We start from the raw sequence: 24,007 nt of genomic DNA, 5'->3' as shown, positions 1-24,007 counted from the left end.
TTTAATTTCTGCGGTCGCATCTAGATCTGAAATCTGAACAAACATTTGCGGAGCTTGGACTTTTTGGAGTCGCATGGAATTTATCTGTTTCTTTTGAGACACATCTGTTGAATGATTTAGTTGTAATGACAGGATCTTTATAAAGATTCCTCGGGATTTCTCGAGGGATGCAGATTGGTCGTTTTGGCGGGAGAGGTACGTAAATTAATGCATTCTCAGGAAGACGTTCGATGACATTGTTTACATTACAACCTAACTGGTGCACCATTGAATCTGTTTCGTGAAAAATATGTTGGACAAAATTCCGTACTGGGCCTAGTCCGAGTAACTTGGACCCAACTTATCGCCTTTTTTAACATTTGGACATGGTCTGGCGATAGTAAGGTCCAAGCTAATACCGAGACCTAGACAACACAGTCCCAAAAACCAACATTTTCTAACAAAAAACATCAGATTTCACCTTCAAAACGGCCTCCAAAGTACTAGATATGTCACCTGAGGTACAAGTAGACATAGATAATTAAGATGGTTGTACTTAAGTTTACTTAAGATCCGGAAAAAAGTGAAATTTTCCGTTCAATTCTGAAGACCCCCTCTGCCTAGGTTGTCGTTGTTGTGCTCACGTTCAAAACTGCATGATAATGGCGTCTGACCTCGACCTCATGCAAATGTCGTGACGGCGCGCTTGCGCATAATGCACTGCATGCACGGCAGATTCCCCTGCGCCGCACCGACGACTGTTGCCTGATGTAGAGCACCAGCCATGCACCTGGCTAGCCAGCGCATCTCCTAGGCGTACCGCGAACTTACACAGCACTCTACATCAGGAAACAGTCGTCGGCGCGGCGCAGGGGAATCTGCCGTTGCATTATGCGCAAGCGCGCCGTCACGACAGACGCCAGACGCCATTATCATGCAGTTTTGAACGTGAGCACAACAACGACAACCTAGGCAGAGGGGGTCTTCAGAATTGATCGGAAAATTTAACTTTTTTCCGGATCGTAAGTAAACCTAAGTACAACCATCTTAATTATCTATGTCTACTTGTACCTCAGGTGACATATCTAGTAATTTGGAGGCCGTTTTGAAGGTGAAATCTGATGTTTTTTGTTGGAAAATGTTGGTTTTTGGGACTGTGTTGTCTAGGTCTTGGTATTAGCTTGGACCTTACTATCGCCAGACCATGTCCAAATGTTAAAAAAGGCGATAAGTTGGGTCCAAGTTACTCGGACTATACTGGGCCACCACTTTTTTAACTTAATTTTCAAGCGCCAACAATTTGGATCCTTAATGGTTATTTTCTCCATTTTCCCTCCTCTCCTTTTCTTTATTCCTATTTATTAATCAGACATGTCAGAGATTCGAACCTCGGATATGTGTCGGACTCTAGTTTGAAACACGAGACTAGGCCGTGCACGATCGCAATCGCTGTTGCAAAAATCTTTGGACGTATTTGAAGGGAGTAATTGCAGAATACCCCGCCACTCGGAAATACACCCCTAAAATCTCTGGCTACGCAGTTGGAATCACTAAAAGAAACAATTCAAGTCCATTGCCAGCTACGCGGATACTGAGTGGGGGTCCATTATTTGAGAACGAAGCAATACAACAGGAATGGGAGTTGCTGAAAAAATTCAAGTCCAAACCAACCACCCTGTTGGCGGCTAAGTGGATACGGACGTGGGATGGAGTGCAGTGGAGCATGATGCATAGTATAAGTAGCGCTGAGAAGGTTTATTGAGGGCAATCAACCGTGACTCCATAGCCGGCTACGAGGTTGATAGATTGAGTGGCGGGGTATTCTGCAATTGTGCCCATATTATCCATTGAAATAAGACTAATGAATATTATATACGCTAAATATTCCTGAAGGAGAAATTAAATAGTCATAATGACATATTTTATGGCCAGGTGCCTCCAACCTAGTTCTGCACGACCTTTGCATCCAAAATGTGCTTTAAAAACACAAAGGCCTATTTCCTAAAAATTATTCACAATCACATTGCCGGAGCTTCATGGAATCGTCTTGGGTGAAATCACAAGGTGAGGTGAAAATTGATGTTTGGCGGCAGGAAAGTGGTGGCCCAGTACGGAAGTTTTTCCCTATTGAGTACAAGGGAACAAAATCCACTTTAAATTATTTTACCTACTAAACTAGTTTGCAACATTACAAACCTACAGGTATGTCATAGATAAAGGGCAGGGTTTTGAATTTTTTAGGGAAATTTGGGGGTAAAATGATGATGACAACGACAAAACGTAACACGAAAATAAAGATGGCGACACCGCGCGATGTACCGTGAGCGTGAATCGCACGCCACCAACCGTAAACCGCGTAGGAAAATCACAATTTCTACCCCAAGAAATTGTTCAAAAATTACAAAATGGTGTCATCGAGTGGAGATAAGTCTGCTTTAGGTTGAAAATGTCACTTTTGAGTAGTAAAAGACACTCTTGACTCTCATTTGATCGAAACAAAACGGGGCCCTACACTACATGATCGCAAAAAAGTAGCATTTGGGGTCATCGCTTCTTATATTCAAATGGCTGCCATCAACAGAAAGATGCCTCAAATGCCTCAATTTCTCAAAAAAATTGGATATAAGGACAACTAACAACACAGAGGAAAGAAGCTGAAACATAGAATACAACCGTATGTAAAAGAATTTGCGGGTTTTTTAGGACAAAATCCTCAATAGTTTCGGGAATCTGGCATGTGGCCAGAGGTACAGTGCAGCAACACTGCAGCCACACACTAGTGGGGCTACTTTTTAGCCAGATATGTAAGTAAATTCCATGCTGACACGTGGGAGAAGAAATCTCTCCTTCCTTGTTCGTGGCCATGCTGAAATGGGATACCGGCTTGACCATGTACCACCGCTGAGGAGCTGTGCTCCTGCATGCTGGACCGGGACATCTGGGCCGAGATCATTGGGAGGGCTCGAGCTGCAAAAGGGCTTTGACTTGATTGATTGATGCTGACAGTCTAGATTTCAAATTCGGGGAACACACTTTTGGGGAATTTAGCAAACATCCAGTATTTGAGACCCATTTTTTTTTTAGACTAACTGAGGAAGTGCAGAATGAAGTGAGTACACTTCCGAATCACTTGATCAAATAAAAATTAAATCAAGTGTAACCAAACTTTTTCCGAGATTTTTTCCACCAATTTGAAGGTCTATCATTTTGCAGATATTGGGGAAAAGAATTTTTTTGGGTGATAAAATGTGAAAGCAAGAGCATTCCATTTTTCAATGACCTGAGCAGGGAAATATCATAAATGTACCCCTCGGTTTTTTCCATAGGTTTTTCTATGTTTCCATGAAAGCCTAGCAAGCAGCAGCCATGTCATGCTTCTGCATTCGTCTGCAGAAGGACATTGTCAAGACCTTAGACTTCAGACATTGCAGTCTAGCCTTCATACCTGAAGAGGTTTATGAGTATGAGGAAACACTGGAGGAACTGTGTCTGGACTCCAACAACATCAAAGATCTACCAAGGGTAATAAGACATTTGGATCAATATTTCCCACTAATATTAAATAAAGCTCCATGAAAAAGGCCACACGTGGATTATATTTTTTTAATATAAGTTACTTGACACATTATGAATATGAGAAATAGTATATGGAGTAAAGAAAATTGGTCAAAAGGAGTATGGCAGAAAGGAAATGGGTGGAAAGCAAAAGTTGCTCAACTGGAAATTGCCAATATTTTCTGTAATGTATAAATACATTGTGTTACAATAAGAGCGACCACATTTTTGTTTAGTGTAAATCATTGGAAATTATAAACAGTCGCCATTTGATAAAAACTGTCATTCATAACTATCTGAGACAGACTACCCATTCTTAGTTGGTCGAGAGTAGGTCACTTGCCGGTCAAAACACCGTGGCGTTCTGGTGATTTTTAGGACTATGCGTGCAAGGCACATACCATAGACATTGCAAATTGGCAAGAGGGATGTTTCACAAAACATGCAGTAAAATTGTTGAACAAAATGATTTCTGGAAATTTGTGAATTTTGAACTTGTTTTGACTTTTTGACCAAAAGGTATTTATGAATGGGAATAAATATGTGCTTGGCCGGTATTAACCCTAACCCCCTTGAGTGATTTACTAGGAACTTTCTAACATATGGTAAACTCTACACCCAAACTGTTGGACTCTGATTATTGGTGGTATGCATGACCCGTGTAAGGCATCATAAGTTTACTAGTGTAATACTCACTCTAACAGATTCCAACAAACCCTTGTGTTAGAGTTTGACTGGATGAGGATTGTTGCCTTTTGTTGGGGTTAAACAAGAACTTAACTGGCTTGGGGCCTGGACGCAGATAGTGACCTTTGCCTTTGCTTATCCGCATCCAGGCCCCTAGTCTGATTTAAACATACATGTTTGATACCGGTCAAGCACAGAATTTATTCCCCCATTGCATGCATTGATACCTGAAACCTGAAACAACTTTTGCAATTGGCTCTCCCCTTTGCATAACATCAATAGTGATGGGTGTATTGTGATCAAAGCTTTAAGTTTGGGCATTCGTTTCTGTGTCATTTCAGTCGCTGTTTCACTGTGAGTTCCTGAAGAAGCTTAGCATCTGTGACAATGACCTGTGTGCCATACCAAGTGCTGTGGCAACTCTTGTCAACTTGGAACAACTTGACATCAGTAAAAATGGCAAGTATACTTTGTGTAAAAAAAAAATGTAACACATAGTTTGAACCTGTAGACTGTAGAAAATTGTACTAGACCAACCCTGTACTTATGGACTCTTGGAGAACAGTAGATGTGTTACATCCATTGTAAGACATACTGCATACGTGTGCATCCTGGTTCACACATGGTTCGCACCACGTATGCACTACTACAAGTGCAAACCCAAAGCATCTGTGCATAGCTCTGGATTCACAGTGACAGTTGCATTCCAAAGTCTATCAGGTTCTCTTTTTCGTATACCTGTGCTGGCAGGGTAGGCTGATTAAATCACGTTGATTTAAATCACTGATTTAAATCGCGATTTAAATCAAATGATTTTTTTTTCAAATCACTGATTTAAATCACTTTTTTGTAAAATAAATCGATTGAGGGTCATTTAATCATTTAAATCAACTGATTCCACTTAATCACAAAGTGTAAGATGTTGTTATCACATTCAAACACCCCTACCTCATCAACATCGACTCAACTTACATATATAGGTTTTGCATAATTACCCAAAATCATTGTTTTGATTAAAGTCAAGATGTGAGTTGAAGAGTTTCTCTTCAAAATTTTGAATTTTAAAGACAGCACACTCACTTTTGCTTTGATAACTCCTTGATTTGTTGACTTAATTTGACTAGTCAAAGTGCTTGCCTAAAATATGATCTGACTGTTGGTGACTAGCCTGTGTAAAAAGCACGGCAGGGGAAGAGGATTGATTTTTTGACTGTCTGTGTCAAAATGTAATATTGATGTTAAATTTCCAACAGGTATTGTTGAGTTACCAGACAGCATTAAATGCTGCAAGAACCTCAGCATGGTTGAAATCAGCGTCAACCCACTGGGAAAGTAAGTGCAAGTATAATATATATTTTTTGTCTTTGACAAATTTTTGGTTATAAATGTACTTTTTTCCCACTATTTTTAAGTTTTAGATACTCAGATTTGTAATGCTTACCCATCATGACATGCAGAATTGGGCTTAGTTAATAGAACACCGATTTGTTTATGTTTTTTCTCCCATTGTTTGCTGCAGGCTACCAGAAGGGTTCACTCAGCTCGTCAACCTTACCCAGCTATATCTGAATGACACCCTTCTGAATTATCTACCAGCAAACTTTGGCCGGCTAGTCAAGCTGACTGTCCTAGAACTGAGAGAGAACAGACTCAAGGCATTGCCAAAGTACGTACATGGTTTGACAGTTGACAGACATAATGCTACAAGTTATGTTTGCCCCTCCAAACTTGAGGAGAATAGCATGTTGTCAAATTTAGGAACTTTGATAAATATTCTTTATTAGATTTTTGCAGTATTTGCAATGAAACACTGCATGTAGTAGTAGGAATACAGCATGCAGTATTAACCTACAAATAGTTTTCTTTGGTGGTTTGGGTATGGGCACACCATCTTTGCTCAGTTGAACAGCCAACATTTCTCACGAACACACAGACTCGGCTGAATTCTAATATATGAGTATTTCCTAGTTGTAACATGAAACTCTTTTCACTGGAACTGAATTCCTTGATATTACCCTTGAATGACATGATTGTCTTGCAACGGACAGGTCCATGGCCAGGCTGACCGAGTTAGAGAGATTGGATCTTGGGATGAATGAATTCAGAAAGGTGGTAAGTGTCTTGTTTGATATTATTTTCTCTATTAGAATCTTTTCACAACCAGTGAAAAATGCAAAAGGACTCCCAGGTGAGGGCATTTGTGCACCATTTTCTGTTGTCAACCCACATCTAGGTGCATTCCTCTGAGACAGATAGAAGGGGACGCTGGTCTTATAATCACCCAGTAGGATATTAGATGTGTGTCATTTGTTGACGGGCATAAATCAGTCAGTATGCTTCATCATGCTTCATCAGCATCAAGGAAGTACCCTCAAAACAGTCACCTTTGCTACCTATGCCTCCATGTTAAGAAATGAATGATCTATTTGTAGTGGAGTAGCTGAGGCTTATGCCTGATGTGCATATGTAAATTACATACTTAGCATATTTTCTAGGGCTGTCCATTTAGTATTCGAATATTTGAAAATGCATTTGACCCAATATTCAAATATTTGAAACTCTGCGATCAAGTTTTATACACGCCAGCTGCAACTGCGTGCTGCGCCGGTTAAAATGTGCATGCAGCAATCGGTATTATGGGCTGCTGGAGTGTTTTGCAATAAGTATTTTATAACTGTCGGGGCTTTAACCTGCTAAAAGGATGGGAACAATGAACCGCTGTTGACAAAAAAGTGACATCTGACAATAAAGTGCTGCAACTTACGATTACAATAACATGACAGTCGTGTGTGTGCATGCGTAGGTTTTTTTTGTTGGGAATATTCAAAATGGCAAAAAGCTATTTGAATATTGGATTGATATTCGGTATATTCTGGATAGCCCGAGTATTTATAGGTATCCTATATAGTCCCTGTATCCCACCCATAACCTCTCTTACATGTATTGCTGAAGGTAGAATTTATCATTTTGAGCTTCAATGGATTTATGCTGACATTGAACAGCAGGGCTTTTCCATGAACACAAAAATCAGCTGTTGTGTGTAAAGAATTAAACACCACTGAAGTCATAAAGTTTCTTTTGTGAGATCACAATGTATTTTTACCCCTCAGCCGAGAGGCTCGAGGGGTATTGTCATCGCCTAGGGCGTCCGTCCGTCCGGATGTATGTCTGTCTGTCCGTCCGTCCGTCCGTCCTGGCAGCTTAGTTTCCGGATGATAACTTGAGTTAGAAATGTTGTTTGGGGTTGTAACTTCGGTAGGGGGTTGCCCTTGGGAGTAGGCAAGTTGGGATTGGTTTTGAGGTCAAAAGGTCAAAGGTCAAGGTCACCGTGGTGAGTTAAATGTAAATGGTTTCCGGATGATAACTTCAGTTAGAAATGAGATTTTGGTGTCTAACTTTGGTAGAGGGTTGCCCTTGGGAGTAGGCAAGTTGGGATTGGTTTTGGGGTCAAAAGGTCAAAGGTCAAGGTCAGCATGGTGAGATAAAGGTAAATGGTTTCCGGATGATAACTTGAGTTAGAAATGAGATTTTGGTGTCTAACTTTGATAGGGGGTTGCCCTTGGGAGTAGGCAAGTTGGGATTGGTTTTGGGGTCAAAAGGTCAAAGGTCAAGGTCACCGTGGTGAGTTAAATGTAAATGGTTTCAGGATGATAACTTGAGTTAGAAATGAGATTTTGGTGTCTAACTTTGGTAGAGGGTTGCCCTTGGGAGTAGGCAAGTTGGGATTGGTTTTGGGGTCAAAAGGTCAAAGGTCAAGGTCACCATTGTGAGTTAAAGGTAAATGGTTTCCGGATGATAACTTGAGTTAGAAATGCGATTTTGGTGTCTAACTTTGGAAGAGGGTTCCCCTTGGGAGAAGGCAAGTTGGGATTGGTTTTGGGGTCAAAAGGTCAAAGGTCAAGGTCAGCATGGTGAGATAAAGGTAAATGGTTTCCGGATGATAACTTGAGTTAGAAATGAGATTTTGGTGTCTAACTTTGATAGGGGGTTGCCCTTGGGAGTAGGCAAGTTGGGATTGGTTTTGGGGTCAAAAGGTCAAAGGTCAAGGTCACCGTGGTGAGTTAAATGTAAATGGTTTCCGGATGATAACTTGAGTTAGAAATGCGATTTTGGTGTCTAACTTTGGTAGAGGGTTGCCCTTGGGAGTAGGCAAGTTGGGATTCGTTTTGGGGTCAAAAGGTCAAAGGTCAAGGTCACCATTGTGAGTTAAAGGTAAATGGTTTCCGGATGATAACTTGAGGTAGAAATGCGATTTTGGTGTCTAACTTTGGAAAAGGGTTCCCCTTGGGAGAAGGCAAGTTGGGATTGGTTTTGGGGTCAAAAGGTCAAAGGTCAAGGTCAGCATGGTGAGTTAAAGGTAAATGGTTTCCGGATGATAACTTGAGTTAGAAATGAGATTTTGGTGTCTGACTGAGGTAGGGGTTTGCCCTTGGGTACAGGCAAGTTGGGATTGGTTTTGGGGTCAAAAGGTCAAAGGTCAAAGTCACCGTGGTGAGTTCAATGTAAATGGTTCCGAATGATACCTTGAGTTAGAAATGAAATGTTGGTGTCTAACTTCGGTAGGGGGTTTCCCATTGGTACAAGCATGTTGGGACTGGTTCTGGGGTCAAAGGCCAAAGGTCAAGGTCACCACGTTGAGTTAAAGGTTAATGGTTTCCGGATGATAACTTGACTCTGGCTGAGGGGTTTCAACAGCAACGCTGTTATTTTTTGGTTCTGTTTTTGTTTATCTTTGCAGCCTGAAGTGATCGGGTTCTTCACTAAACTGACGGAGCTATGGCTCGATTCAAACAAGCTGACTTGCATTCCTCCGGTAAGAAAATGGTTGACACATTTATTTGGAGCGTATTGGAAGAAGTAGCAACGTTAACCCATTAGCAATTGTGCTTCATTGTATTACATTGTGTTTATTCATAAATGAATCCACAAAACCACAGAGTGCTCGGGCAGTTTTGGGCATCACAGGGAGTAATAGGCAGGTCAGTTTGGGGCCCTACAGTGACTAATGGGTTATTATCTGAGGCAAACATTACATGAGGAAACACAGCGCTTTGGCAATAGAAACTCTCCTGAGGGGTCCCAACTGTATCTATCTATTCTCAGATGAGCATTGCCATGCAGGGGCAAGTATATGTGAAAACTTTGCATTTCCATGCTGTTTCCTGTATGAGGAGTTTGTTCCTGATAGTTTTAGGCATCATCCACTAATTTGCTTCAGATCATTGGCAACTTGAAGGAGCTGAGTTACTTGGATGCATCGTGTAATCGTATTGAGAGTTTACCATCAGAGATAGACGGTTTAGACAGCCTGACTGACTTACATCTATCCAAGAACTACCTGCAGGAACTTCCTAATACAATTGGTAAGGCTACAATGTAAGAGTCTTGCATTGGACACGGACAAACAAACTATGAGATGCTTTACTATTCTTCCAAAATGGTGTGTGTCCCACCTTGAGATCCTTTGCTATTCTTCCAAAATGGTTGACTCATCTTGACAGGGTTATAATAGTGATGCGCACACTAGTTAGGTAGGAAAATTGTTTTGTTTTGTAACTAATTTTGGTATCTGTGTGTTGGTGTTTTACATATGTTAACTTTAGGATACCTTTAACGGTATTGTGTTTATTTAACTGTTTAATTGTTTAATTTACCAATAACACACAAAAACTCACATGGGAAGACTTATATTATTTTCAAATATACTTTATTTTTAAATGTTTGGCCAAATGTGGTTATGAAATTGGAGGTCGGCAATTTGGCCACAAGAAACATAGGTAGGTCGGGCTACTGTAAACACAATTATTTTTGTTCAGCCTAAGAGGCACATCATGTATCATGACATCTTACTTTGACCTCTTCAGGACAACTGAGCACCTTACAGAATCTGAAGCTAGACTACAATCAGATCTCTTTCCTGCCATACTCCATCGGTGGTCTGGTCTCATTAGAGGAACTCATACTCACCTATAATGATCTAGAGGAGCTACCTCCGAGTATTGGACTTCTGAGGAAACTCACTCATCTCAATGTTGATGAGAACATGCTGCTTGAGTTACCGTCGGAGGTGAGTCACAAACTCATACTTGTCTCCAGAGAGCACTTTGATATCTATTTTTCAACTTAAAATTTGAACTTTTTTTCTACTGAAACCATGCAAGCCTGTATGTCAAATACATTCACTTTCCCGCTTGTTTTTTATACATAAACCCATTGACTCCAGCTACAATCAAACCTTAAAAAAAACCTAATGGGTACTTCCATCTCATGACAAATAAACAGAAGAAAAAAAGGACCTGCACAACCTTTATATACTTTCCTGGGTAAGGTGAGTACCTCTACACAAAAAAGCCAAGATCTCTATATGGCCTAACATCGTTTAGTGTAAGTTTGATTTGGGAGAATTCAGAATTGTTCTATAGATGCAGAAATACCTAAACGTTTAAGCATTAATCCACATATTTGTTGGTTGGTGTAAATAGTACTGAATGACAAGCTTTTACTTGGAAAATGTTGAATATTAATATTAGTTCTGTGAGCTCAGTACTTTCAGGAAGCTTGTGAGAACAAAAACACTTTACAAATGGGTTCAATTGTGAGGTATACCCATGATTGCCTGCATACTATGAATGTTGAACCGACTGACCATTGCTCTTGCTGCAGGGGTCAACTGGCCAATCAAATTCAATGTAGCAGCAGATACTGCAGTTTGGGACATTTAATTGAAGTTTGCAAAATGATAACATTAATTTTATTGCTGAGATTTGTTTATCATTTGTTTGTTTTTCCGTCTTGCACTCAGCTTGGAAGCTGTAGCACCATCAGCCTTCTGTCCCTTCACAGCAACCTCCTGATGACCCTACCAGATGAGATTGGTCACATTAGCAACCTCTCCGTCCTCAATCTTTGCAACAATCAGCTACGGTATCTTCCTTACAAGTTCACCAAACTCAAGAAGCTTCAGGCACTCTGGCTGTCAGAAAACCAGGTATGCATTATATACATCATGTCAAATGCAGCTACTTGTGTTTTTTTGTGGACATGGGGATCAGTATGCAGCAATGAACATGAACAATGCTGCCATAGTTAATGCAGAATATAATATATTATTGTCCTTTTGGCACGATTGGAGGAGAAATACATGTTAACCCTAACTCCCCAGCCTAATTTACTAGGAACCATACCCATTCAGGCAAATTCCAACACCCACATGGGAAATTGTACACACACACTGTTGGACTTGGTTTCTGGAGGTATGCCAACCCCAGTGTAAAAGACCATCAGTTTAGGGGTACTGTACCTATCCCAACAGATTACTACACAAACCTGCTGTTGAACTTTGATGGGTTGTGTTCGGTTAGGGTTAATGTATAGGGACTCCCTGACTGAACTCTAGACTTAGTTAGCTTGCATGCATTACTGCTGTTAGTCAGAACGTAGGAACCAGACTGTCTTGCTACTAACATTAAAAGGAATCTCAATGATGAGGCATCATTGGAATATAATGAATTCATGTATAAAGTAGCATGGACCTGGTTTGTGCAGGGTTTGATTTAATTTACAAGATATAAGGTGGTTGTGGAATATATGAATGTAACATGACATCTTTGTAGCATCCCCCTTGTATTAGGTTTTTCATCTGCTTTTGTCTGTGTGTGTTTCTTTCTGCCCTAGTCTAAGCCCTTGATTCCTCTCCAGTCTGAGATGAGAGAAGACCTCGGTAAGAGGGTGCTGACCTGCTTCCTGTTTCCACAGCAACACAAAGATCCCGATGAAGGTAAACCATTGCAGGCTCATCAGGAAAGTTTGTCAAGAGGAAATAATCCATAAAAGACAAATACCTCAGCATATGTGTCTGGATAGCTGAGACAGTTCCTAAAAGGAATAAAATAGATGAACTAAATGGTGGGATGGTAGGATGCGTGGTACTCCCAAATGTTTTGGTTATGTTTATATTATGAGATGGTTGCATGTACATAACCTATGGACACTGTGCACAAGTAAAATCAGAGTAAAATTATTTGTGGTTACTTAGCACACTATATGTATATATGCAACCAGTGGGTGCACACACCGTTGCCATCCATGAAGATCTCACGGATGGTAATGTAGCGCCATTTACTGTTCATGTATGGAGTCCATGCTGGCAGTTAATACAGTTTTTAAGTAGTTTTTAGCTGCAGGATAGCAGCTCAACAAATCATCATGTCTCTCCGTTAGTCCGTAAGTTAGTAACAAACGTTGACATTGTCTATTGCTCCTACATATTTTGACCAATTTCAACCAAACGTTGTCAAAAGTATCAGTAGCCCAGCCCCAACATGTCACATGACCAAACTGGGGTCAAATGTCATCATGGGGTCACTGGGGTCAAAAAACTGATTTTGTTTTACTCAAAACACTACTCCTTCCAGAAATTACATGGCACAATCACTTGACTCATGCATGAACACGAATTCGTTGGCCCGCAGCTTCTGAGATCAGATCGAGCTTGTTAACTTACATCCCCGTACGAATTTAGACACAGCAAACATACATACACATGTAGGGCGGCTGGTAGGGTATTGTAAAGGGTGCACATTCAAATCCCACTGCAGTCAATATGCTTGGTTTAACTACAGATTATTTCGCGGTACTGGTCAAGCTGAGCCACCAGTCAGTTTTTGAAGCATGCAAACATTATGCATTTTGATCACTTTCTAGTTCTTGTCCCCTAGTGCTTCCAATATTTTGAGTGTTGTTTTTGTTGGGTCTCATCTGTAGTTGTCTATCAGAGTGATGGAGAGAGTTTCCATGCTTCTATCTGGGAGGAACAGAGACTGAGTCGCAGGCAGATTGCTTTTGATGTGTCCGAGTCTGATTCTGAGGTATGCATGGTGGTGTAGATAACGTAGACTAAATGTTTTGGGAGAAGTGATCCCTTAATGATGCTAACAGAAAGTCTTTGGTGGCCTTTTTTTGATCCTTTTTTTCTCTGGCATTGAGTGGTATTATAATGGTGAATAGGATCACTGGAAAGATAAATCCAAATGAATTGCACGTTTTCAAGTTCATTAATGATAGGATATGACATTCAGGTGAATGTATGTATCAGGCATTAAACCTTACATTATAGGCAAGGCCATTGGGCCTGCAGTTCTCAGGATTTAAAATACGCCAAGGCTGTTTATTTAGAAGACTAAAAAGAACAAAATATTTTTCCATGGTTTGGATATGTGTGACTGTAGAGCCAATTTTCTCAGAACTTGTTTTAGCAAAACTTCCAAACTTAATTGATGCAGAGGTCATATTGAAGTAATTTGAACAATTATGGAAAGAGTTCAACTCTTTGCAGCTCTTGATCTTGGACCGACCAATTTAGAAATCCATTGGGCTGCTTATTCAGAAATCCTTGACAAGTTATCTGTTATCTTTCCATTCTATACAGCACAAGAAGAAAAGAACACCTACCCCCTACCCCAAGGAAGGCGTCAAAAGGAAGATCCTTGCTACATCTCGTGGGGGTAGCGGCAAGGCCAGTAGATCACGTAGTCAAGCAAGCAACATTCTCCCTAATTATCCATCTGTAGATACTTCAGTAAGTGACCTGGATTTGCTGGTCACAGAGGACCAAAGGTCCTCTTTGTACTTAGCTCACTGACTGATTGACTGACTGACTGATTGACTGACTGTCACTTGTAACTAAGGCCGTGTCCGAATTACTTGGTTACGGCTTGAAATTACACACGTGTCTATGGAAGGCAGCTGCAGCCACTTCCCATAGACTCGTGTGTAATTTGATTAACCATAGCCAAGTATTTCAGACACATCCTTAGCCTTGTTGTTGGCTGGTGAAGATAGCCAGGTAGTGCTATCGTATAGGATTTTTCCTTAGGGAATAAATGTGTGCTTGGGAAGTTTTAATCACTCTGTTTAAGACCGCTTTGGAGTGTGGGTGCTGATAATTACCCGAGCCGAAGGCGATGTCGTGCAGAATGCACCTGGGGCGTTGCGTTGTGAATTTAGGACTATAAAATACTGGCTCACTGGTAGTATTGCGCATGCCTACGTGAGGATTGTGAATGTTCAACCAATAAAACGGTAAGAGGCACTGGATTTTTAGGAGTCCAAATTACATGTGACACTGGAAAAGTGTTTAAGAGCAGCTAGCCATATCTTTATCATCTGTTTAAGACCGGCCACGTGACGGGCTCTCGACCAATAGGAATAGCTAAACTGTCTCAGATATTTATGAATACAGGTTTTTATGTGATCTCAGGTTGTGTTGTCAACACCAAGTTTCAATATCAGTGATTTGAGAGATTGTGATGTTTATATCTCAGCAGAGACATAGTCAACCAGGGAGTCCAAGAGACAGCAAGTCTCGACGGCCTCGATCCCCCGGCTCTCCTATAGCAGACAGCTTACACTTGTTCCAAGCAGACAAGGTTAGATTTCTACTCTTGTCCTAAGTAACAGGATTTCAATGTCAGAGGTTTACAAATTGATACAGATGCAAACCCCTTATACTAGACTTGGCTAGTTAGTCTAGGTCCAGTCAGTAAGCCCCCATGCATGCATCCCCTGCCCACAACTGCAAGGCATAGTAGTCTGCCAACAGCTCACACTGTGTAGTACTCTATATACGCTCTCAACATAAGATGGTTGTGTTGATTGTTTTTCATTTCTCCCAAGTCATAATGCATTACACTGGCTTCCTTTGACTCGGATCTTTGCTAAGGAACCAAATCAGAGACACAATATTCAAGGAATGCAGTATGTTGTGCGCCATCTCTAAGTAATGTAGCTTACACTTGTTATATATTCTATTCTTAGGAAAGATTTGGTCATCCCATGTTCAATCCTTGTTCTAATAGTTGCCTCTTGCTGTGCTATTTTGTCCTTCAGGAGAAGATGGCTAAGGATAAAGCTCGTCTGCGAGGGAGTATGTCATCCGTCAGTCGACATGACAGTGACACTGAGTCTGTAGCATCCTCTACAAAGGAGAGAGTTGTTGGCCGAAGAGAAATGAGGGTAACAAACTGCTCTATGCAATGTTATCTTCAAAACAATTAATCTTCAATCATTCGATTTACATTGAATCTTATCAGTTGCGTGTATCCTCCTAAGGTTGACTCTGACTTAAGGTTGACGACTAAGATTAATTATTTGAAAGTTTTGGTGAAACACTCCCAGATCAATACTACAGAAGACAGAAATGACGTTTAGCAACACAAAGGACATTGAGCAGTTGTCCTACCAGAGGCACATTTTCTACATTATTGGAATAAAATATTTACCGATCAAATTTTCTTGCTGCACAAATTAAGCTGGAAAGCAGTCACACTGCATTATTAACATCACAGAACGTTATAACTGGTGGCTATAGTTTCCTAACAAAACCTTTCTTTGCCTAGCAAATTATCAATTCAACAAAAAGCCCCAGTTTCAGAACCGGTCTTAAGTGACACAATAGAAGCAACTACAGAATCACTTGGCAGGCTTTTTTGTGCTTTAAGGCTGGTTCTTTTTTTCAACAGGAATTAATTAGGGACCATTATTTGATTAGTTGTGTAAGCATTGTTTGTTTGAAATGACTTTTCATATTGTTACTTACATTAGTAAATAGTCTCAAGATTTACTTTCCTTGTCTCAACTGCAGGCCAGAATGGACCGAGCAGCAATGAGTGACACAGAAGCATTGATACAGAGCCCAGTCTGGAGCCACACTGGAGGAATAAACACAAACAAACAACGGACTGTACAGAATCATGTTACAAAGTCACCTGGCCCTGTTAACAAGAATCACAGCCGAGGGTATGAATCCGATCAAGTTGACAATTCCCGGACACCTATCCGATCCCCGAAAGTGCCTCAGATGCAAGTACGTCACAGTCAGGAACCAAGGAGCAGTAGCGTAGGATACAGCCGAGGCTACGAGTCAGATCAAGTTTGTACAAACCGGTCACCACTTGATGCATACGTACAAACACGAACCAAAACAGATTTGGAAAAGAACCGTAACTGCAATGCAGCGAGTACCAGCATGGATGGGCGCCAGTCATGGCGGTTGTCACATCAGCGTAGTTCTGGTTATGGTACTGACCCTGAACATGGGTACACAATGTCACCCACGGAGGATCGACAATCAAGAATGGCTAATGTAAAACAGAAACGAGATGAAATGTTGCCTCCTCCATACTACAGAGTGCGTCAACTGAGGATGGGTGCTCAGTCCAGGTCTGTGCCACGTAAACACCCTTTCAAAGATCAACCACAAAGTTTGAAAGATTATGGCTGGATTGATAGTCAGTTGCCTTCCACACCAGAGACTGAGGCTGTATCTGCTAGACCTCAGACAAACCATGATCCAAACACAGAGTTCAGATCCAAATCATCAAGTAGGAACCCTCCGTTCAGGACACCACCAATGAGAAACAGGAGTCATCCATCTGCTTACTCGGATACAGAACTGACATCGGGTCCAAGAAGAGACCAACCAAAGTATGTAGAGCCATATCAAAGAGAGTCTGACAGACATCGCAACAGCAAGGAACAAGTCACTCAGCATGCCGAGTCTGGGTACCAACTAAGAAGAGAGAAAAGTTTCCAAAGTAATGACAGAGTATCGCAAGTTAATAAGGACCAGCAAAATGCCCAAAGTGATGGGGAGAACAGGCAAAGAGACGACAGACTACTCCATGAGGGTAGACAGAGGAACTCCCCTGTGTTTGATCACAGTAAACACCTTCCTACTTCCCAAGCACCATACTCTGATTCCAACCAACAATCCTCCAGGTCAGTAGACTTCACATCAACCAGTAACATGAGGCCGTCGAGTCAGCAACATCAGAAACTAACAGACCCTCGGAATAGACCTCTCCCTGAACAGAAAAACTGGCAGACACTGGTGACAGAAGATGGCAACCAAGACTATGTCAACTCACATGAAGACAGACAACAACCATCATCAGTACATCTCAATGCAAGAGGAAGCCACAGCCTGCCTAGAGATGTGGCTGGTCACCCGCAACAACCTAGTGATGCGTCCACCCGTGATGCCGGTAACCAGCCGAAATCATCCTCTCTACCAAGATCAGAGGTTAAAGGTTACAAAGCTGTAGTGGATGGCATCAGAAGAGACAGGGATCATGACACCTTGACTGATCGTCACACAAATACTAGAGTAAGTATATGTAGTCTTTAAAACTAATTTATCAGATTTAGTTGTTATGGCTGTATGCTGACATTTAGAATACAATAATTTGCATTTTACTTTGAAAATAAGAAGTTTGCCAGAAGTAATATAACTGTCAATCAGTGTTGTAGTTGAGACCTTTCCAAGGCCTCACTCGTTTTATCAAGTAGTAGTTAAATATTCAGAGACAAAATAAGTCAAATAGCTGTGCTACTAAGTGTCATTATTTGATGAAAGAAGGCTGAGATTTTTTTTGGAGATCAACATTGAAGTACAGCTAAATATGCCTTATTGAGAGTCAACATTTGTCGGAGAGCTTTTCGAGACCTTTTAAAGTTACATTTTCCTATAAAATGTTTGATTTAAACTCTACGGTAATATGCGAACAATCCAACTGTTGAGTATGTTCAAAGTCAAGGCACCGAGTCTTTCCTGAGAGTCAATAAGACTTGACTCAAATCTGACATTCCATGATATAAGCAAATATGCGAGGTCTCGGAAAAGGTCTGGCACTGCTATCAATGAATAAATGCAAAATCCAGCTACCATCTGGACCACCTTGGTAATGTGTGTATATGAAGCTGACTCTAGTCTTAGACTGAGATAGATTTGAATCTAGTGTTGTATGACAATGTCGGCTTCAACTTGCTGCCACCGAAAATTAAAATGTTTTCCAAAAATATATGTTGCAGGAGTTTTAACTTTTTGTATAATATCCACTGAGCTGAAACTGCAATATATACAGTTTTGAAAATGTTCTACATTCAAATATGAGTGCGTTGAAACAGAATGAAAAGTGCAATTGCAAATGATGCTATTTGACATTTCCCTTTTCTTTTATGCCATGTTGTAGGAAAATCATTCATTCTCACGTCAACCTGATTCACAAAATTAAAATTTCTAGATTGTCATTTTGAATCATGTGATTCCATGTTTATCTTAACTTCTAAATGTTTCTGTCTCTTTAATCAGAGAAGCGAAATGAAGATGAGACTGGATGGAGGAGCACCCAACTATGCATCAGAGCCAGAACTCAGACAGTCTTACCAACCACAGCATCCCACAGGAACGCCCATGGCTCAGCCCAGTTATAGACCTACTGGACACCCCAGGGATAGGACGCTGGAACGAAGACAGTCACACAGTCCAGTCTTTGAGAACCAGGGTCAGGGTCCTTCAGGTGAAACTTTCAGGTTCCCTTATGGTTTAACCTCATCTACACCTAGTGTAGATGGTGGTTCTAGACCACAGAGCCCCACAGGTTCAAGACCTCATAGTCCAATCAACACCGTCCATCGTAGAAGTAGACCTGGCTCCCCAACGGACTTATCTCAATCTAAGCAACCAAACCACTTCTCTGAAAATGAATCATTCAATCCTACAAACCGGCATAGAGACTTGAGAGATGGTCATCTTGACAAGCTCAACAAGCTCCCACAGCGCCCACATGCAAGGCAGTACAACAGTGACTATGCCTCAGATAAACCCAACTATAACCGCAGGGGCTCAGATTCTTTCATGGCACAACAGTCAAAGGTTGGCCAGCCAAGCAATGCCCCTATGTCCTACCACAGCCGATTGAGAGACAGTCTGCGTGGGCCACTACCTACTCCTATAGTGGGTACTAACCAGCATCAGACTATGCACAATATCTATACTCCTGAGCTGAACCCACGGTCCATGCAGTACCAGGGTCTATCTAGTCAGTCATCTAGTGTACCCGGCCCAGATCTATGGCCTCAGGATTCCTCAGGATATGCCAGCGACCAGAATGATTTGGGATGGAAGAGAGGTAAGCATACAGCTACTTGATAATACACAGCCACTTAACTCTCATGGGTTAGAATTGTTCATTCTCAACCAATATAAATCAGGAAATTTGTGAGACATGAGGATGCACAGAGTCATTTTTCACATGGAATTTTTGCATCTCTGATTTACTCACGAACTGTGTTCTATATTAGCATTCAGTTCTTCTAGGAGACACTCTATTGTACTAAAGTACCAGCACAAGTATCCTAACATGTTGTGATTTATTGTGCAAGTAACTCCCTGACCTATATTACGTGATTCCCCTTTCCTTTCCTGTAGCCTCTTCCAGCACGCCTACATCCTCTGTCTTTCAAGGTCCGTCCTCTCCACCCATGTGGAGACCAGGCTTTGATATCACTCCACCCAATCACCGATCCAGACATCCCTCATCAGATCCTCAAGACCAGCCTCAGCCAGCTAAAAGGGTAAAAGGCTTTCTGTTTGTCTCTTTAATTTGACTGACAATTTTGAGTTGATCAACTTGAAAGATTAAGTCAGTTTTGAGAAAACATGAAGTGATTTTGTAATTACATGTGTATATTGCCTTTGATTTTGTTTGATTTGTGTATGTTAGGTCCATCCAGTCAGCGAGCAATTCGCAACAATTTTATTCAGTTTCATTATTATGACGAATAAAGACCATTCTATTGATCGTTGCATTACTTTGCTCACACTTGTGGTGCAGACTACAGGCAACTAACTTTCAACTGAATAAGAATACAAACCTGTAGTGGATGTAAGTATGGTTAAGGTACAGAGCATGAAGCAGTCTGTCTTACCAAACAATGGGTCGTTCTTGGGGTTTTAAATCGTTTTTATATGCATGCAGGATTAAAGTGTGGGTTGTGCTGTTTAATAATTAGCAGCTGATTATATTTCATAGCTCATGTTTTCTTATGAGTGTCAGTTCTATTTCTCCTCCATCCCAAGATTCCTGTGGTCATCTACAAGAACCCTGGCCTTGGTTTCAGCATCACTGGGGGTAAAGATGCCCCTGGCAACCCCTTCCAACCATTTGATTGGGTGAGTGAAAAAAAGGGAGTTACGTTGAGAAGTTTTACTCTTAAAATATGGGCCTACTCCTAATGTCATTATCATCTGTATTTGGCTTGTCTGTAATATGTGAGTCGGCCAACACAACACATTCCAAGGAGTTCACAGTAGGTGTACATTGTACGACCGTTCTACATAAATGTACATATGTACATTTGTCCTTGTGTGGATAAACTTAGCCATTCATTTTGCGTATCCTGTGATCTTATTATTGTGATCTTCAAACAAATCATCAATTTAAAGCAGATGATCTAAGACCTTTATGTGGGCAATTCCACCGTTACGGACTTTGAATTCAGAGCTAAAATCCAATTTCAAACAACATAAAATACTTGCAGCAAAAGCAAATTTTACATATTTGGCGCAACTCTAGCTTGGGTCTTAATGTACAACATGAGATTGTTAATGTAGTGTTTGCTGAATAAGTACGCAATGATAAAAGAATGAAATAAATATGATGTGGTAGATCTGGCTTCACTCTCTAAAAACAACAATGACATTTTGCAAAAAGGTACTTTGATGTTGTGGAAACATCATGTTTTTGTTGTGGCGGATGTTACATTAAAACGTAACAGATGTTACATGTCTGAAATCAACTTCACCTACATGATAAAAAAATATTTATTCATATTATAAGTTCTGTGTGTTATTTTTATAAAAATATCAACCTTCCTCTTTGCCTTAAAAATCAAACCTCACAGTAACACTTGCATTTTGCATTTAAAAACAAGTTTCCAATATGACAACCTAAAATTTATAAATTTAGCCCCCCCCCAAAAAAAATTTTTTTTTGACAAACATACATTTAACCACTTTCTATGTCATTGATGCACAACTCAAATAAAAGGTCTTGCCCCTTTTGTTTTGGTACCACATTTGAGGTTGTGATGCTTGTAGTTCTGAAGATTTCATAAATTTTCCACTTTTTAGCCATGTCCACTTTGCGTGGAGTTGCCCATATACAGAAGAGTCATTGAAAAACGTTCTGGTAACTCAAAAAAAATCATAATGTACTACTCACTTTTTTGATGCCGAAGACGAAAGTTGTATGACTACTAATCATTGTTTTCATTGTCATGCAGGGCATTTTTGTGACCAAGATTCAGCCTGGTGGACCTGCCGATGGTGTGCTGAAGCCTGGGGACAAACTCCTGGAGGTCAACGGTCGAATCTTTGACAGTATCCTACATGATGATGCGGTCAAATTGCTACGCAAAAGCAACCCAGTGTCTATAGTGGTTCATCGGACCAGTGCTGACAACTGATGAGTAGAGATTTATTATTTGCATTCAAACTATTTCACTGGTAGTAAGATGGTTGGTAGATACATGCATGGACATGACTTTGTAATAGTAGAAGTTTTCTTTAAGAAATGATACATTTGCTAGTACCTTAAGGTTTGACAGACAGTACAAGTTAGCCTATACAGACAGTGTCAGGGGTAGTGTGGGCTTACTCAGGAGAGACAATTAGAGCCACTTTATTTGCACAGACGAATTGTCATGCATTGTAGCCAAGCTGCATGCACATGGAGCACAGTACTTGCTTCCAAATGTGCATCTATACATGGCCAATATTTGGCATTTTTCATTTCTTTTGAACATTGAAAGCCTACAAATGTTTCCAGAACCACAGACAAAGCTGGGTTTTTTTATGGTTTGAAAGAGGTAAAACCAACCAGCCATACTTTTATAAAATCTTGACTTTTGTAAACTACTTTGACAATGGTCACTTTGTAATCAGACTAAAACCTAGTGTATTTCCAAACAAAACAACTACAAAACAGCTTATCAAACAGTGCTGAATGTAAAGCTGAAATGAACTCTATTTTGTATTAATTATCAATTTGGTTATGAAATATCTTAATTTGTTTATTAAATATAAAAAAAAAATCGAATTTAAAAGTTGATATGCACACATTAAAAAACCACTGTTTTTTTTATCAGGATTCTACAGTTACACTTTGATTGATGCTAGACAGTATTCAAGCTTTTCTACAGTCTTCTTAAACAATAGTTCAACTGTTTTTGACATTTAAGTACTCTTTTTGTTCCTACAGAAGAAATCACCTTGAAAGAAAAAAAAAACATTTTATGTATTATGTAGAATCTTTGAAAAAAGTTGGTATTTTTGCCGTATAATATATGTGCGCAGAGCAGGTATAAATCCTGGATTTGGGAAATGGGAGCTGCCCCAACTAGTAAACTAATTTTTTTTTAGATTATAAAAAAGGCCTTAATTTTGAATGCATAACGGTGCTGCCTAGATGTACAACACAAAAACAAATATTCAGGACACTTTAACTTTTGTGAAAAGGTAAAAGAAGTGAAACAAAATGGGAGTCAGGACCCCAATGACATGACCCCCCCCCCCCCCCCCCCCCCCCCCCCCCCCCCCCCCCCCCCCGTGGAATATTAAACACAAAGAGGACATATTTTGTATGTCATGATTCATGTTAAACAGTTAACAGTTTACTAGACCCTAACAATCTTCATAACATCCAATTAAATTGAAAGGGTTTCTTCTCCAATTTGAAATTTCAAGAACAAATAGTTTTGCAGATTTCTATAAAAAAAGGACAACTTTTCCCCTTTCCTGAATCTAATTTTTACATGGTGCCTAACAAAAGAGTCATAATGTATTCACAACTAACTGTAATAAAAGTGTTGATAATACATGTATTCCATCAAATCAAATATTGAGGATATGCTGCATGATATTGCAATGAGGCTAATTTAAGATTTTTTATCACAGAGAGAATACTTTTATAAACAAACAAACAAACAAAAAAGAGTCCAAACTGCCAAAACTCTTTTTAACCTCCTCAAGTCCTGTGTCAGAGGCTGACATTATGGTTGGTAATGCAACATTTTTGACTGTTTACTGTGTTTGTTTGAACAAATTCTATACCGTAAGTGCATCTGACCCTGTGCTTTACAAATGATATATTGTCCAACTCAAGAATTTCTAGAAATGTATTCAAATAAGGATCAGTTAGTCATGTAACATACATGTATTTAAAAGAACAGTTCTGATTTTGTTTAGGAGTTACATTTTTATAGTTGGTCATTCAAGATTTTATGATCTATGCAAACTTTTATTCTAGCTTTTGTGCACTCTTTTCTTTCTGAGTAGCCACAAATGAGTGGCTGTAACTTTGGGAAAGGGTATGGCTGAAACGACCAAGACAGATAAATCCATTTGTTTCCATTTTTGTCACACAATTAGCTGTCCTTTGCATGCATGTGCCTAGTGTGCTATAAGTAATGGTAGATTGTCAATGTAACCATTTAAAAATGAACCGTTTTTGCTATGTGGCTTGAGGTTGAAAAAGATAAAATGTATTTGGATGTAAATTGACATTATTACTTTGTGTATTAGTTTCAGAGCAAGATTTCAGTATACATTGCCATGTACATGTACAAGAGGCTTTTGACATAATACTGTGTGGCCGTGTAATATATGTATCAACTTTTTTTTACTGAATCGAGTCGGATGCAAAAACATAAGACTAAACTAAACAAAGGAAAATGAGAAGAGAGTTTGGGCAACATGGCATCTTATATTATCTGGTAACGAGGTCACTAGTGTACATCTATGAACCCAGGGGTCTGTGAGTGACCAGAAAAGGCACCTCACAGGACACTCATAGGCTGGAGGCATAGTGAGTTGGCATGCACTAGTCACCTAATCATGCCTGTGAATATGTGCTTTATAACACCCATAAAATGCATGTGAAGCCAC

At 40.2% G+C, this 24,007-nt stretch overlaps 1 protein-coding gene across 2 annotated transcripts; it reads left to right on the top strand.

Annotated features, from left to right (window-relative positions):
• The first annotated feature begins 1 nt into the window (after nucleotide 1).
• On the top strand, nucleotides 2-22,155 carry LOC119742877 (filaggrin-2-like). Of its 2 annotated transcripts, none has more exons than XM_038219108.1 (20): nucleotides 2-195; nucleotides 3,306-3,501; nucleotides 4,563-4,680; nucleotides 5,475-5,553; nucleotides 5,741-5,887; nucleotides 6,270-6,333; nucleotides 8,960-9,034; nucleotides 9,440-9,584; nucleotides 10,086-10,288; nucleotides 11,024-11,209; nucleotides 11,896-11,998; nucleotides 12,985-13,088; nucleotides 13,649-13,798; nucleotides 14,547-14,648; nucleotides 15,109-15,234; nucleotides 15,863-17,386; nucleotides 18,371-19,190; nucleotides 19,490-19,635; nucleotides 20,141-20,233; nucleotides 21,346-22,155. In XM_038219108.1, the coding sequence occupies exons 2-20, from the start codon at nucleotides 3,346-3,348 to the stop codon at nucleotides 21,526-21,528; spliced, it is 4,524 nt and encodes a 1,507-aa protein (XP_038075036.1). In that variant the 5' UTR covers nucleotides 2-195; nucleotides 3,306-3,345; the 3' UTR covers nucleotides 21,529-22,155. The 2 variants fall into 2 exon arrangements, with proteins under 2 accessions (XP_038075036.1, XP_038075035.1); XM_038219107.1 differs by having other exon boundaries at nucleotides 14,544-14,648.
• The last annotated feature ends 1,852 nt before the right edge of the window (nucleotides 22,156-24,007 follow it).

This window comes from Patiria miniata, unplaced genomic scaffold, assembly GCF_015706575.1.
Source record: "Patiria miniata isolate m_02_andy unplaced genomic scaffold, ASM1570657v1 HiC_scaffold_6, whole genome shotgun sequence".
Lineage (NCBI taxonomy): Eukaryota > Metazoa > Echinodermata > Asteroidea > Valvatida > Asterinidae > Patiria > Patiria miniata.
The sequence above is the reverse complement of the archived record's forward strand: the minus strand, read 5'-3'. Positions and strand labels throughout refer to the sequence as shown.

Excerpts from the sequence above, each read along its gene's own strand:
- LOC119742877 (XM_038219107.1), top strand. The coding sequence starts at position 3,346 with ATGTCATGCTTCTGCATTCGTCTGCAGAAGGACATTGTCAAGACCTTA. Across the intron at positions 4,681-5,474 it reads ACTTGACATCAGTAAAAATG|GTATTGTTGAGTTACCAGAC; the intron begins GCAAGTATACTT and ends AATTTCCAACAG. Across the intron at positions 11,210-11,895 it reads TCTGGCTGTCAGAAAACCAG|TCTAAGCCCTTGATTCCTCT; the intron begins GTATGCATTATA and ends TTTCTGCCCTAG.